The sequence below is a fragment of the Thunnus thynnus genome, chromosome 16 (assembly GCF_963924715.1).
Source record: "Thunnus thynnus chromosome 16, fThuThy2.1, whole genome shotgun sequence".
Taxonomy (NCBI): domain Eukaryota; kingdom Metazoa; phylum Chordata; class Actinopteri; order Scombriformes; family Scombridae; genus Thunnus; species Thunnus thynnus.
The window spans coordinates 19090683-19103867 of NC_089532.1; the positions used below are offsets into that span (position 1 = coordinate 19090683).

Sequence of the window (13185 nt, forward strand, 5' to 3'; positions counted from 1 at the left end):
TTGATGAGGTGCTGAGCCGCCTTTCTGTGCATCTCTGTGTGGCTTCACTGATTGTTTGCGGGACCTAAACAAGGATGAACTAAACGGATGCTTGGTTTCCGCAGAGCTCTCGCCTGGGTGAATGCATCCTTTCATCCGGTTCGCTTTTCTGCAGACTGCTTCATGTGACATGTTGATTATATTCTGTACATGCGTGTGTGTGTGTGTGTGTGTGTGCATTGAAATACATTTCATTACATAACTGCAAAAAAAACCCAAACTCGCTCCGTCACATTAAGTAGAAGATGTTGATTTTTGATCAAGGAGCTGAGCAGACATCCCACACCACTAACATGCATCTCTATATTCCTTTGAATTTTTTTTTTTTCAGATGAGAAAAATCAAACCTGTGCCTACCTTTGCTTCAGATGTGGGCTCCAGGTAACACAGCCGATTGCCCAGCCCCTCAGCAGCCAGGCAGAACTTGCGATTCTCCTTCTGGATGCAGGCCACGCACTGGAGCACCACTTCATCATCCTGTCAAGACAAAACGGACTTCAGTCTGTGTGTCTGTGCGTGCCAGCGTGTGAGTATAGACGCTGCGAGTGTGTGCATCGTGTCCCGAGAGAACCCCAATTCACCCGCACGCATGCTCGTCCCACTCCGTTGATCAGGGGAGACTAAGGCCTTAAAAGTGTTCCCTGTCTGGTCAGTGTCCTCCCCCAACAGTGGTAGAGAAACAACACCAGACAGAAACAGGCTGCAGGTTGCAACAGCATGACTCTCAAAAGCTCATTCATTAAAACATTTGTTTTTAACTAGGTTTTTTTTTTCTACATAATGAATCATTGTATGAATAAGTATGGCTATATTCTGACTATTTTGAGTAGTATAAATGATAGGTCTGGTGATATTCTATGTTACAAATGATAACAAATCCAGTGAAAAGACCAAAAATAACAATGAATTGATCCTATAAACAAGTATTGCCAGTGTAGCCTCAGCATGATGTAACTTATTCCTCTGTGCCATAGATCTCCATTGCTGTCCAAAAGCTATTAAAAACACATCAATAAGCCACACAGTTGCACCCGATGATCTGTTTCTTCATTGTGATAAACGTGGGTATTGTAGTTTATTTTGAGTCAAACCTACATACTGTACATTGTCTTACTGCCGTTATTACTCACAAGAGCATCATATCTGCAGCTGAAAATAAAACAACAAATGCAATATTTACTTCTGTCTGAGAACTTCTGCTGGTTTAAAGAATTATAGGATTTGGTCTTTTCAAGGATTTGTTGTCAATAAGAAAAACATAGAATATCAGCACCTTATCCTTTAAGACTGAGCTTGGTGAGGTGTCCTTGAGCAAGATTATGAATCCCAAGGTCATCCAGGAGGTTCTGTAGTTTATCGTGAATATTTCTAGAATATTTCTATAAGGATACATGATCATTTAATATTCATCAAGCATATAATGCTGTGTGTAAAGAAAACTAAGCAAACCTTATAAATAAGCAAACCCCACCACACACACACACACACATACACACACACCAGTTATCCTCTTTTCTCTGCCTCTGCCCAGCTAATTGGGGGGTTTTCCCCTCTAAATGTGATGATCAAACACATCCATGGCTGTCCCTCTGAGCCGACACAATCTCCTTTAGGCTATTTACTCTTTTTATATGGTACAAATGAGGTTGGGACAATTGATTGGAACGTTCAAGGTTTTAAAAGAAAATAATGGTCTGTGTAAATGAATGCATGTATGTATGTAAAAGACGGGCCTTGCATTAGTTATTAAGTGTGAGATGGTGTGTGCATCTATTTGAACATGTACTGTAAGCCTATATTAATTATATTTCGGGTAAAGAATTGTCTTGTTGGATGTCTAGCATTTAGCTCCCAGCACTTTGACATGTCCAATATCTTAGTAGAATAAACTACTAATAAAGTCATAAGAATATAAATGCACCCCTCAGAGAGTCTAAATCAATATTTTTTCTATTAATTTTGGCTGTCATATATCAGCATCAGACAGGCATTGGCACAGGGATACTGAATGTCTTTTTTAAAGGAATCTGTAAGCATTTTATCAATGATTAACAACATTATTTGAAAGTTTATGTTAAAGAAAGTCATAAACAGGGAGCAAGAATAAATGAAATGCTTAAATCTTGAATGTAGATGAGCTATAGGCATCAAGCCTGTTTTCTGTCTTTGTGTTTCAATTGTATCAGATATACATTTCAGAAAAGGCAGGTGTAGCACTGTAGCTTGCATTCTTTTAGGAGCACAATAGCTGAAAACAAACATCTGATGCTGCTTTTGTGTAAATGGGTTGATTGTGTTTATAGTGTTGGCCCTGTAAACGCTGAATTGGACATAGTTACTCTTCACAATAGCAGAGCAAGCAGAAATGTGCTGATATGGGCTGCTATGGGACGAGAAAGGGGGGGGGGGTTTCTGCACAATGTCCGGTTGCATTATTTAATATGAGGGGGATTGTGCTGAGAGCAGAGTGCAGCAGTAGTACAGTAGTAGTAACAGTAAAGCACTCCATTACAATGCAGCACTATGTATAAGAGACAGAAATAAGGAAGCATCTTCATGTCTCTGAATGCATACTGTATGTGCATATACTGATTTTCTTTTTTACATTTGTTTGGATGCACTGTATGAAAATCAATATGACAAGCCTCAGGGCCCTGAAATGGACACATTTTTTGGGCCGATGCTCATGAGTGCCTCAGATGTGGTTCAGGGGGAGATTCTAATTCTGAGCACATTATGAACCTTTGTCTGTAAAGATCTTTACCTCGCAATAAATAAAAAAATACTGTATTCAGGGGTGTGCAATATCATATACTTCACGATAATAACCAATTTTAAACAAGACAAAAAATTGTCATATCTTGATATTCAAGAATAAGCCTGGTGATATGCAACCAGAATGCGTAGCCAACACAGCATTTTTCCAAATGTAGTCCTCCCTTTTTATTTTATTGTACTTTATTTTAACTGTATTTATTCATTTTAAATGTTTGTTGATCCTGTGTCCCTGCCACTCGTCCTCATCAACGTCTTGTATTGTCAGTTATCCTGTATTGTATTGTTTTTAACACAATGTGATGAAGCCAAAAATAATTTTCCACAAGGTGGACAATAAAGTTCCTAACTATCTACCTAACATATTCTATATTTTTGAACACACTCTTGCACTTGGTGACATGTTCCCTCATTTTGATGAACACAGGCTCTGTAGTTTATTGTCAAATGATCCCACACACTCTGACCTACTACCATAATAAATCACTAGTCTGCTATTTTGGCCTTTTATTGGATTTGTTGGCAATAACAAGGATAGAGAATATTGACAGCTTTATCCTTAAATGTGTCGTGATATGATTATGTACTTACTCATGACTCCAGTATGTACAGCCGCAAGAAACTGAAAGTGGATGTAATGTTGCTGCTGGAGGAGGAGTTATATGTGGAGGAGTTGTTTGGTTATAGAGTGTCAGCTGCACAACTAACCAGTAAAATGGGGGAACACAACAAACTTATTCCTCCATCTCAAGCAGAGGTACCTGGTTGATCATGAAGAGAGCCAGAGATCATGTGACCTGATGTTAAACCAAAAAAGAGACAAACCACACTGCTACATGAGAACTCGCCAACTCTGTAAAACTGCCTTCAAAATACAATTTTGAAAAAAATGTGTTCTGTCAAACTAGATTAGCACAGTCTAGCATAGTCAAATCATTAGCAAGATGTTTAGTAATAAACTAAGTTAATAATAAAATTAATAATAAATAATTGTTCAGTATTTATTTATATTATCATGAATATCACTATCATACAAATAACCATAATAATCTTTGTTTTGGTAGCACTGCCAACCCCTCATGTGTGTATTTACACTGACAAATGCACCGCATCATTATAATACACAGTATAAATGAGGTACATGTTTATGTACAGTAGGAAGCAGATGTACTTGAGATAACACTGATTGCTGGAATCGATTGTGCTATTCATGAGACTGTAGAGACTTTGGAGAGTCCAGGATCAATATGAAAATGTTATTCAACTCAGATTTGAAATGAACAGTATATGGCAAATCAACACTTGGCTGGGTTGGAACATGCAATCTGTCTCCCTGTTGAGGGAGCAAGAGTATGGTTGATTTGGGCCATATAAGGACAGTATCGATCCATGTATTGCATTCCTGCTTGTCTGAGTGCCAAGATGCACACACACACAGACAGACAGGCGCACACACACACAAACACACACACACATACACGAGAGGCTAACTCTCGACTGGCCCCGTTCCCCCATCTCAACCCTGTTCTGAAGTACAATTAAATATCTGACATTCTCTCTCTCTCTCTCTCTTTCTCTCTTCCTCCCTCTGTCACCAACCCCAGTTACTCACTCATCCCCTGTTGTACCTGACTGCTATAGAAGAGGAGGGGACACTTGCTGCTATCAATCATTCATAAAGTGAAGCACTAAGTGATGTCAGCCGGGCTGCAAGGAAAGAAGATGCTCTCCTCGATTTGCAATGGGTCAGTTTACAAAATCTAAAGAAAACATCAGGTTGTAGGGGGACACTGCTGTTTCTGGGTGTTCGTTTGCAAAGATCTCTGTATTGTACCTCTATAGGAACAATTAAAAAGGTGGAACCAAATCAGAGAGACAAAGAGAAACCAGAACTTCTATGTGCTAATCCAGAAGAAATCAAAATCTAATTGATCTAATAATGCAAATTACAAAAAATACAGCCCTTCAGCATAACCTTGCTCAACACTATGTCCTGTGCTTAACTTTTAGGCTAAAAAAAAGACACAGATTCTTCACAGGTTAAGCTGATGTTATTAAAGGAAACATAAATCATTCAGTTGCCTTAAAACAATGTGAGAACTGAGTTGAGTCTCCCAAGGGCACCTTGAGATTGAATTTGACTCTAACATAATATTCCCTCTCTCACACTCTCTCACTCTTATTCTTTTGTTCTCTATAAACCCATGCATTTGTCATCTCCGTTGTGTGAGTGTGTGTGTGTGTGTGTGTGTGTGTGTGTGTGTGTGTGTGTGTGCACTAAAACAATAGCGTAAAAACTCTACCTTGCTCCTCCGAGACTCGTGTGAGTAATGCTTAAGCATATCAATGAGCAGGCCATGATGACAGTTCGGCTTATTTTATTGGTTTCAACCAATCACGTTCTCCCGATGCGCAGGGGAATGATGACATTGGTGGAGACTTTTGCATAGTGACAGGTTGGCATACCAAAGGTCTCCTCAACAACGCTGCAGTAAGCCAATCACCCGTTTTCAACTGTGAAGTACAGAAAGTCAGGCTGAGATTTCTGTAAAACACCAAAGTCCTGAGTCTGGACTTCACTGACAATACTGCTTCTAAATAAATTATCATTATTGATGATAGTAAGGAGTGATTAGAGAGTTCAGAGGCAAGTAATGGGTTGTTATAGCTTGAGAAAATACAATCCTGGCATTAGGGCCCTTATAGGTGTGCAATTATTTTAAGAGCATCTCTTTTACTCTCCTCTATCTCTTTCTCTCCTCTTGCTTTAATGTACACTGCTGCATATATAGTTTTTAATCCCAGCCCTCCAGATAACAAAGATGAGAAGTCAAGGGTCTGTGGAGTGTAGCTCAAAGTTATTCTGTTCCTCTTAATTATTGGGATACATAGAAGCAATCTGAACCAAAATGCTCTCAGGTGGAGTCTGGAGTATCTAAGTCTTTGGTTTGAAGAGGTGTCTACAGCAGGTAGTGCAATGCAGACCGTGCCATCAGTTCACAGAAAAGAGACTCTTAACACCTTATCATGCACCACACAGGGCTGCAGTGCTTCTGCGATGTGTTCTCAAGTACATCCTGGAGGCGCTACAGTAACAACTGTAAAGCTGGAGTCACAGAATATCTTAGAGACACAAACAAGCTGGAGCAACAGAGGAAAAGAGCAAAATATCTCTCTGCAGGAAAACAGAATGTTTCCTTTTCTTTCTTTTTTTTTTTTTTTTTTTTTAAAGCGCTCTGAGTCTGGGTGCGATGGCAACTGAATTGCTCCGGTATTTCATGTGTTGCTCCAACGCCTCCCATAAGGCTTGTATTTCAACTGCTTGCACTATGCTACACCCAGCGCTCTATACTCATGACATTATCATCTCCTTTCATTTGAGATACTGTATCTCAAGTTTAAAGCATCAAGGCTGCAGAGAAAATAACAAACGCTGCATAATAAACACTTTGGGAGTACAGTGTTAAAGCTCCCAAAAGACAGGAACGACATAACAAGTGGTGTCATTGTTAATGCATCTCTCGTTCGAATCCGTGAAACAGAACCACAGGCCATGCATCCATGTCACCAACACTGTCTGTCACCTTCTTAAAATGTAATGCACATATAGCTCTGGTAATAGCCTGGTAGGAATCTGAATTGCAAGAAATGCATCCACCCAGCAACCAATTTTATGTGTGGGTACATGCCTGTGTTTTACAAAAATGCACTGATGCAAGGAAGATGTATAAATGTTTAAAGTTCATAAAGGAAAGGCAATTACACCTCCCGTTAAGAAGAAATTGCCACTGCTAAGTATATCCCATCAAAGTAAAGACTTGTGGTGATAAAATCCAGACTCCAATCCTGCAGCTGCAGCAGCTTTCTGCTCTCTGCCTCGTTCTTTGAGGTCAGATTTGTTCTGGCTTCTTCAGTTTGATCCGGTGCCAAAGAATCTGGTGAATCAACAGCAAATTGATCTGAGGTTGAAAGATACAGCACCACAGGTGAGAGAAGAGGGAAAGAGAGGAAAGGAAAGGAGGTCGAGATGCAATGGAAAAGGATTCCTGCCCACAGGAGCAAAAAAAATCAAATGCACAGCACTTGCCTCCACTTGTCTTTGTCCCCTTGTGACACTGCTCTACAGTATACTGGGTGATATAGTAAGTCTTCATCGGAGGAGGCTGGTCCATAGAGGCAGAGGAGGTTGCTCCTCCTCTATGTTAAGGAGAGGTAAGAGGGAGATAATAATTGAAATAAAACCATTACCAAATCTCAGAATCAATTCTAAAATAATTTTTCTTTCATCAATGGAAAAAAATCCATTATTGAAATTCTGATTAAATAACCTCAACAGCTCCAACAGAGGACATCCCCCTAACCAATCAACAACTAGAATACAATATTGACATTGCGTTTGTCCAATGACAGATTCCAAATTTCATCTTCAATTCTCTACCATTGTATGTGCTAAAGTGACAGATAGATTCATACAGTAGCATATTAGAAAAGAAATTATAACGTGCAAATTGCCAATGCAACAGTTAGCTTGTTGTAGCAGCCCTGAAGTGAACTGTGCATCTCTATGAAAGAAAGAAGAAGACATCAGGTAATGTGAGTCAGATACACCATCTCTCTCTCTCTGTATCTTTGGTGGCTAATTTCTTCTCTGATGGTTAAATGTCTCTGTGGCTGTTGTGTGAATTTCTCTCCTTAACAAGAATGCAGCAGAGATCATATAATGTGATGTAGGTAGTTTGCGTGGACACTGAAGCTGTTCAAGAGTTACAGTGAGTTGTCTAGAGTCTGATTCATTTGGAATTGATCCAGTTTTTAATTGGGTGGTTGTTAAGTCACCTGTTGATGTTGTGTAATTTGTGATTGGGTGTGCAGGAGGTCTGGCTGCTTTTGAGAATTTCTTCATTCTTGTTTATTTTTAAACTGAACCGTATATTGAGTAATAAGCTTAAAGTAACCAGAATTAAAACTTTTTAAATACTAAAAGTAACTAGAATAACAACAGTATTGTCAGCTTTGCAGGCTATTTTTCGTATGTCTTATAGATAAGAATGTGTAAATCATGTATTTGATACATGCATTAATACTTTCTGATGTGAACCTAAACTTTTAGATCTGTGAATGTTTTTAGTGTTCAATCTTTTTAGTATTCAGCACTGATCTGAACCTGTATCAGAGTATAAACTTTGTGGTACTTTTTATATCTCTGCATACTAAGAAAATACATAAGAAACACATAAATCATGTGATATGTTGTCTGTTTTTGATGAGAACATAAGTCTGTTGTCCCAATAGAACAACACTATAAATTTGCGGTTAAATTTGTTTAACTTTGTTGGTAAATTGAACTAGGGAACATCTGAACTAGGGATTCTTGATATTGGATTTTTTTGTCGATATGCTGATATGCTGATATTTGCCAACTCATTTTGGCTGATTGCACATATTTTTTTCCAACTGGCTGAGGAGACTATTACGCATGCAATCATAGATTGTAGTGAAGTATGATCAAGAAAGACGATGACGGAAGAATTTAGGGAGACTGGAGTTAAGGAGCTCAGCATTAAAACTTTAATGAGCCTGCCAAGTGGTTGAGCAGTAGAGTTTTCTTTGAGTTTATCAGACAGACAGGATTAATGGCTAGGATTTAATCTCTGGACCACACTCTGAAGCAGAAGGTGGCAGTTATGCACCCTTGTGTGCCCCTTTTTAACTTTGAGCACCTGCCCCTCTAAAGGTCTCTGCACAGCCCTGCATTTGAACATAAGAATATAACTTGAACATAAGAAAGTAGAGATAAGTAGCCAACAAGTGTAAAATTACATCACACCGTGGGTTAGTTTTCCTCCTGTTCTCCTCAATTTCACCAGCTGCCACTGGTCTCCATCATCACCAGGGGTCCTGCTGCCAGTCAACACTGTACAGAGCCCAACTCACACACTGAGACTTTGTTCTGGACAGATTGATACAACTGGTCAGACACTGCAGAACAATATACAGCTGGGCAGCAATTTCACCCCCAACAAGCTCTCCCTCCGTCTCTCTTGCCTCTCACACCCACTCTTACAGTGTAACAGAACAAGGCCAGGTGTTTCCCCGGCCTATCGGTAGGCTGTCCACAGCAGGAGAGTTTTTGTGCTTTCTAGTCTTACAAGTTCCTTTGGATCGAGGTCACTGACCCCCTAGCTATGGACGGCGGGCTCCTGTGGACCTTGGCTGTGTGGAAGCCGTGCTCGTGTGGTCATGCTTGACGCCCACGCCTGCTATTATTATTATTAGTCATATTTCTATTATATTGTTGTTATCGTTCTGCTTGAGGTTTCTTCCCATTAAAGGGGAGTTTTTCCTTGTCGCTGTCACCAAGTGCTTGCTCATAAGGGAATGTTGGGTAAAATAAAGAGTACAACCTAGATTTTCTCTAGGTGAAAAGTGCCCTGAGATAACTTTTGTTATGATTTGATTTATATAAATAAAAATTGAATTGAACTGAATTGAAAATTGTGTATGAGTGTGAGGTGAATACCATATTTCTTTGTTCCTTTTTCCACAATACAATTACCCTACATTGTCAGAGGAAGCACTGAAAAATGTCTTCTGAATTATCAGAATCAAAAAGGATTCAGACTGTGGAGCTGGTTGCAACTGCTCTTCATAAATTCAAACTTAGCCTTATTATAACATGACAGTTTACTGAGTGGATATTTACATATTACTTAATTAAAACTAGTTACATAAAACAAACTAGTTCTAAGGTAGAGATTAGTTGTTACTAAATATTTACATCCAGCAACTGCCAGGTGTAACTGTTGCATGGCTAACTGAACCAACCATTGACTGTATATAAACATGGACGACGCGTCTCCACTTCCTACCGCTAAGCAAAAGTGAAGCCAAAATATCTACTTTCCAGGAGCTGCCATCTTCCTTGTGCGATGTCATTTAGAGTCAAAGTCTGCACAGTACAGTCGGACGGCAGGATGACGGCCCGCGGGACACGCCCCCTCTGCTGTTCCGCTGCCTGACGGAGGTTTGAGAGCGGCTGTCACAGCTGTCAATCATGACGTCACACCCCATTTTTATATTGTCAGATAACTAATTAAAAACAAACCTCTCCGAAAAATGAGCACTTGAACAAACATCATCGTGATAAGAACTACCTAAAATGACAGAAACCATCTTTGAGAAATGTATTTGATGTGAACTTTGATTTTTTTAGTTTGGTTCATCTTTATATACAGTCAATGGAACCAACTGACAAAGCTAACCTTAGCTTGCTAACATATAACCCGTTTGTAGTGAAGAGAAAAACAGGCAATATGAAAGATAGTCAACATTGGACCTGGCATTCTATAAAATCTGGTTTCATAATAACGCAAACTGGTTATATTTCAAATTATATTTCACAAACACAACTTAACTTACAAACTCTTATGCTCACATCTTGCTAAATGACCAAATAACATTGGTTAGCTAACTGGATATTTCCAACTCTTCCTAAACTGCATGAATACTATTATCTCTGAAACACACATATTCTGACATGAATTCAAATACGTAAAACAAAATAACCTCCTCCATTTGTAAAGGTTTAATTTCCCCCTTAAAACTGTAAGTTTACATAGCTGATTGCTTTTGACTGGATGGTGCCGCAGATGTTTCCTTGCAACCAATTTATACATCACTGAAGTCTTTACTAGCTTAGACAATTCTTAAGTTGTAATGGTGCAACCTGATTAGTAAACCACTTGTTTGAAACTAAGAACCTAGAAAGGAGTTTAAAACAAAACAAACATAGGATTTATGAATAGCTGGTGCAATCGACATTTTTCACAGCAGATATTTTGAATTGTCATAACAGGTAAAGCACAGGAACTGATAAAATGAACGTTGGCTCACTTCCATTCAAGTGAGGACTCGGACATTATTAATATTTTTTGCCCCTGTGATTTTCCTGCTTCGACAAGTTAAATTGTACAATACTGTATTTGTTAAGGTGATTTTTTCAGCATCAGTTGGTAGACTGAACCTGCGAGTGTAATACTAATTGTAAGATGCATATTCCGTTTTTCCATTTCATCATTGTAGTATCAGAGGAAGCGCTGTAAGATAAGAAATGTTGTGTCCCAGAATATTCTGGTGGTGATTACACTCCGCTGGCTTACTGTTGGAGTGAATCATAGACTTATAGTATAATGCTCTCTCACATTGTGGCGTGACACCCACAGAAATTGAAACAGAAAGAGAAAAAAAAGTTTGACTAGAGGAGCGGGTGCTTTGTTCTCATGACTCAGTGTCGCTGTGTAAATGGGAGTGCTAATGCTCATCTTGAGGCAAACTGCTGAACATGCTGCCCTCTGAACACAGACAGAATGATAGAGGGAAATAGGGCAATAGAGAGCACAGGAAACTCTCTCTCACACACACACACACACACACACATACACATCATTAAAATCCCCAGGTCAGAGTAACACTATAAATTAATCTTGACATTCGCTCAAATTTCAGCCTCCTTTAAAGGCTTTGCTAAGGGTGCTGGGGATGACAGCTTTACAGCATGTTATTGAACAGTGTCAGGGGCCAGTCCCTGGCACAAAATGCATACAGATGCATACTGAGCTGCACTGGCGTGGCTAACACAGTTTGGAGAATCTTTAAAAGCATTTCTCATTTCAACACTGTTTGTACAGGATCAACACTTACAATCTGCAATATCAGATCAAGTCAAGTTTATTTGGATATAATGTCTCAATTGAGATTACAGGTTCACTTCAGCCTGAACCACCCAGAGAAAATTTGTGCTTAGAAATATTAGCTAAACTACAATTTTGTTCTATTTTAGCTTGGTTGAAAGCAGGTAATTGCCTGAAAAGAGTAAGAATGTGTAGTTGACTTTTCAAGAATAAATAAATGAGAAATACTTCTAAAGTACTAGAAGATAATCTAATCTCTGTTGCTTCAATAGTCGCATCCATATTTGATCCTCTCGGGTTGTTTGTGTGTGTGTGTGTGTGTGTGTAGTAGTCATATAGCACATATTGCGCTTCAGACCTAGACTGTCTAATTACTGTAGGCAATCTAATTACCCAATCACCATACACTCACACTATACAGCTGAGAACAGCACCAACCATATGGACTGAGGCAATCCATCTAAAAGATTGGACAGGTATGGCGATCAGTGTGAACCAAATAGCTTGGGGTGAAAAATGGCCACATCTTAAATGACACAGTGTTTGTAGCTGCTGTTAGCTTTGCAACGTTGAAGCAAAACCTTTCTATTTGGGAAGACCTTTTCATCTTAACTCTTATTACTTATTATTTTCTTTATGTTGTATGTTCTATGTTATTAATACTGTAGCAGTTTGAGTTTCACTATGAATGAAAAGTGAGGAACAAATTAAATGTATTATTATGAGCTGTAGAAATTCAAAGTCAAAGGATTTGTCCATTAAGAGTGAGGCCTGCTACAGGTAATCTGAGGAGAAGTTTACAAAGAGTGCTTCTAAGTGAGCTCTGCAGGCAGATGAAACCCCTCCCAAGTCTAGAGGTATTGAGCCTGTCTGCATGCTTCAGTACCAAAGGACTAGAGGAGGGAGGCTGTAAAGTGTTTCATTGCCCCTTGCAGCACTGCTTCTCCTCCCCGGCGGTGGCTTTAATGTGAAAGGCTAAGTAAGCATTTTCATCACTTCTTTGCTTCAGGCTTCCAGGATATTGAACGAAAAAAGGAAAACCACAAGAACTGAACATCTCTGTAATATGTTTAAGTGCTTTGCGATGAGGCAATAGAGTGACTGTGGGTGAAGATTGGGGTAGTATTGCATTTTTCCCCTGACTACATGAGGGCGTTGGGGATGCTTAGGGGCAATACGTGACAGAACTATAGTTGGGGCTTGCACTGCTTCCCCTCCACAAAATAGCCTCATTTACCTGGGGGGGACTGAGACTTTTTGTGGCAGGACACAGAGAACAGAAAAGAGGCTGTTTCTACTTTCTGACAAGCAAATGTGTTGTATTTTTAGGGGAAGAGGCTTCCTGGAGGGCCCATGGGAGAGCAGCACTAACAGGTGCATTTGTAACCATCCTGTGTCCAGGAAGCGAAGCATGAATTTTGACTCAGCATTTCAACTGTGTGAGACTAGATAAAGACCCGAGTGGTACAGGGATGGAAATTACACTTCATGCTACTTTATCACGAATGTGGAAGTACTTTATATGTGGCCTAAAATATCAAAGGGAGCAGTGATTGCAGGTATTTCAGGGTTGCCATGGCCTGCACCCATCCACAAGGAAAGGATGTTATGTCATTTGCTAATGTATAAGACTATCTACTATGTCTATGTGCCATTGTTTTAAAGGAATAGTTTTTGGGAA

General features: G+C 39.4%; 1 protein-coding gene across 8 annotated transcripts in view; it reads right to left on the reverse strand.

The window, feature by feature from the left end:
- The window catches only part of LOC137199880 (ryanodine receptor 3-like), a 113834-nt gene that overhangs the window by 90300 nt on the left and 10349 nt on the right, over positions 1 to 13185 (reverse strand). For all 8 annotated transcript variants that reach the window (XM_067614482.1, XM_067614480.1, XM_067614481.1 and 5 more), the window contains exon 2: positions 397 to 516. In XM_067614482.1, the coding sequence (XP_067470583.1) occupies positions 397 to 516 (120 nt within the window). The remainder of the gene's footprint in view (positions 1 to 396; positions 517 to 13185) is intronic.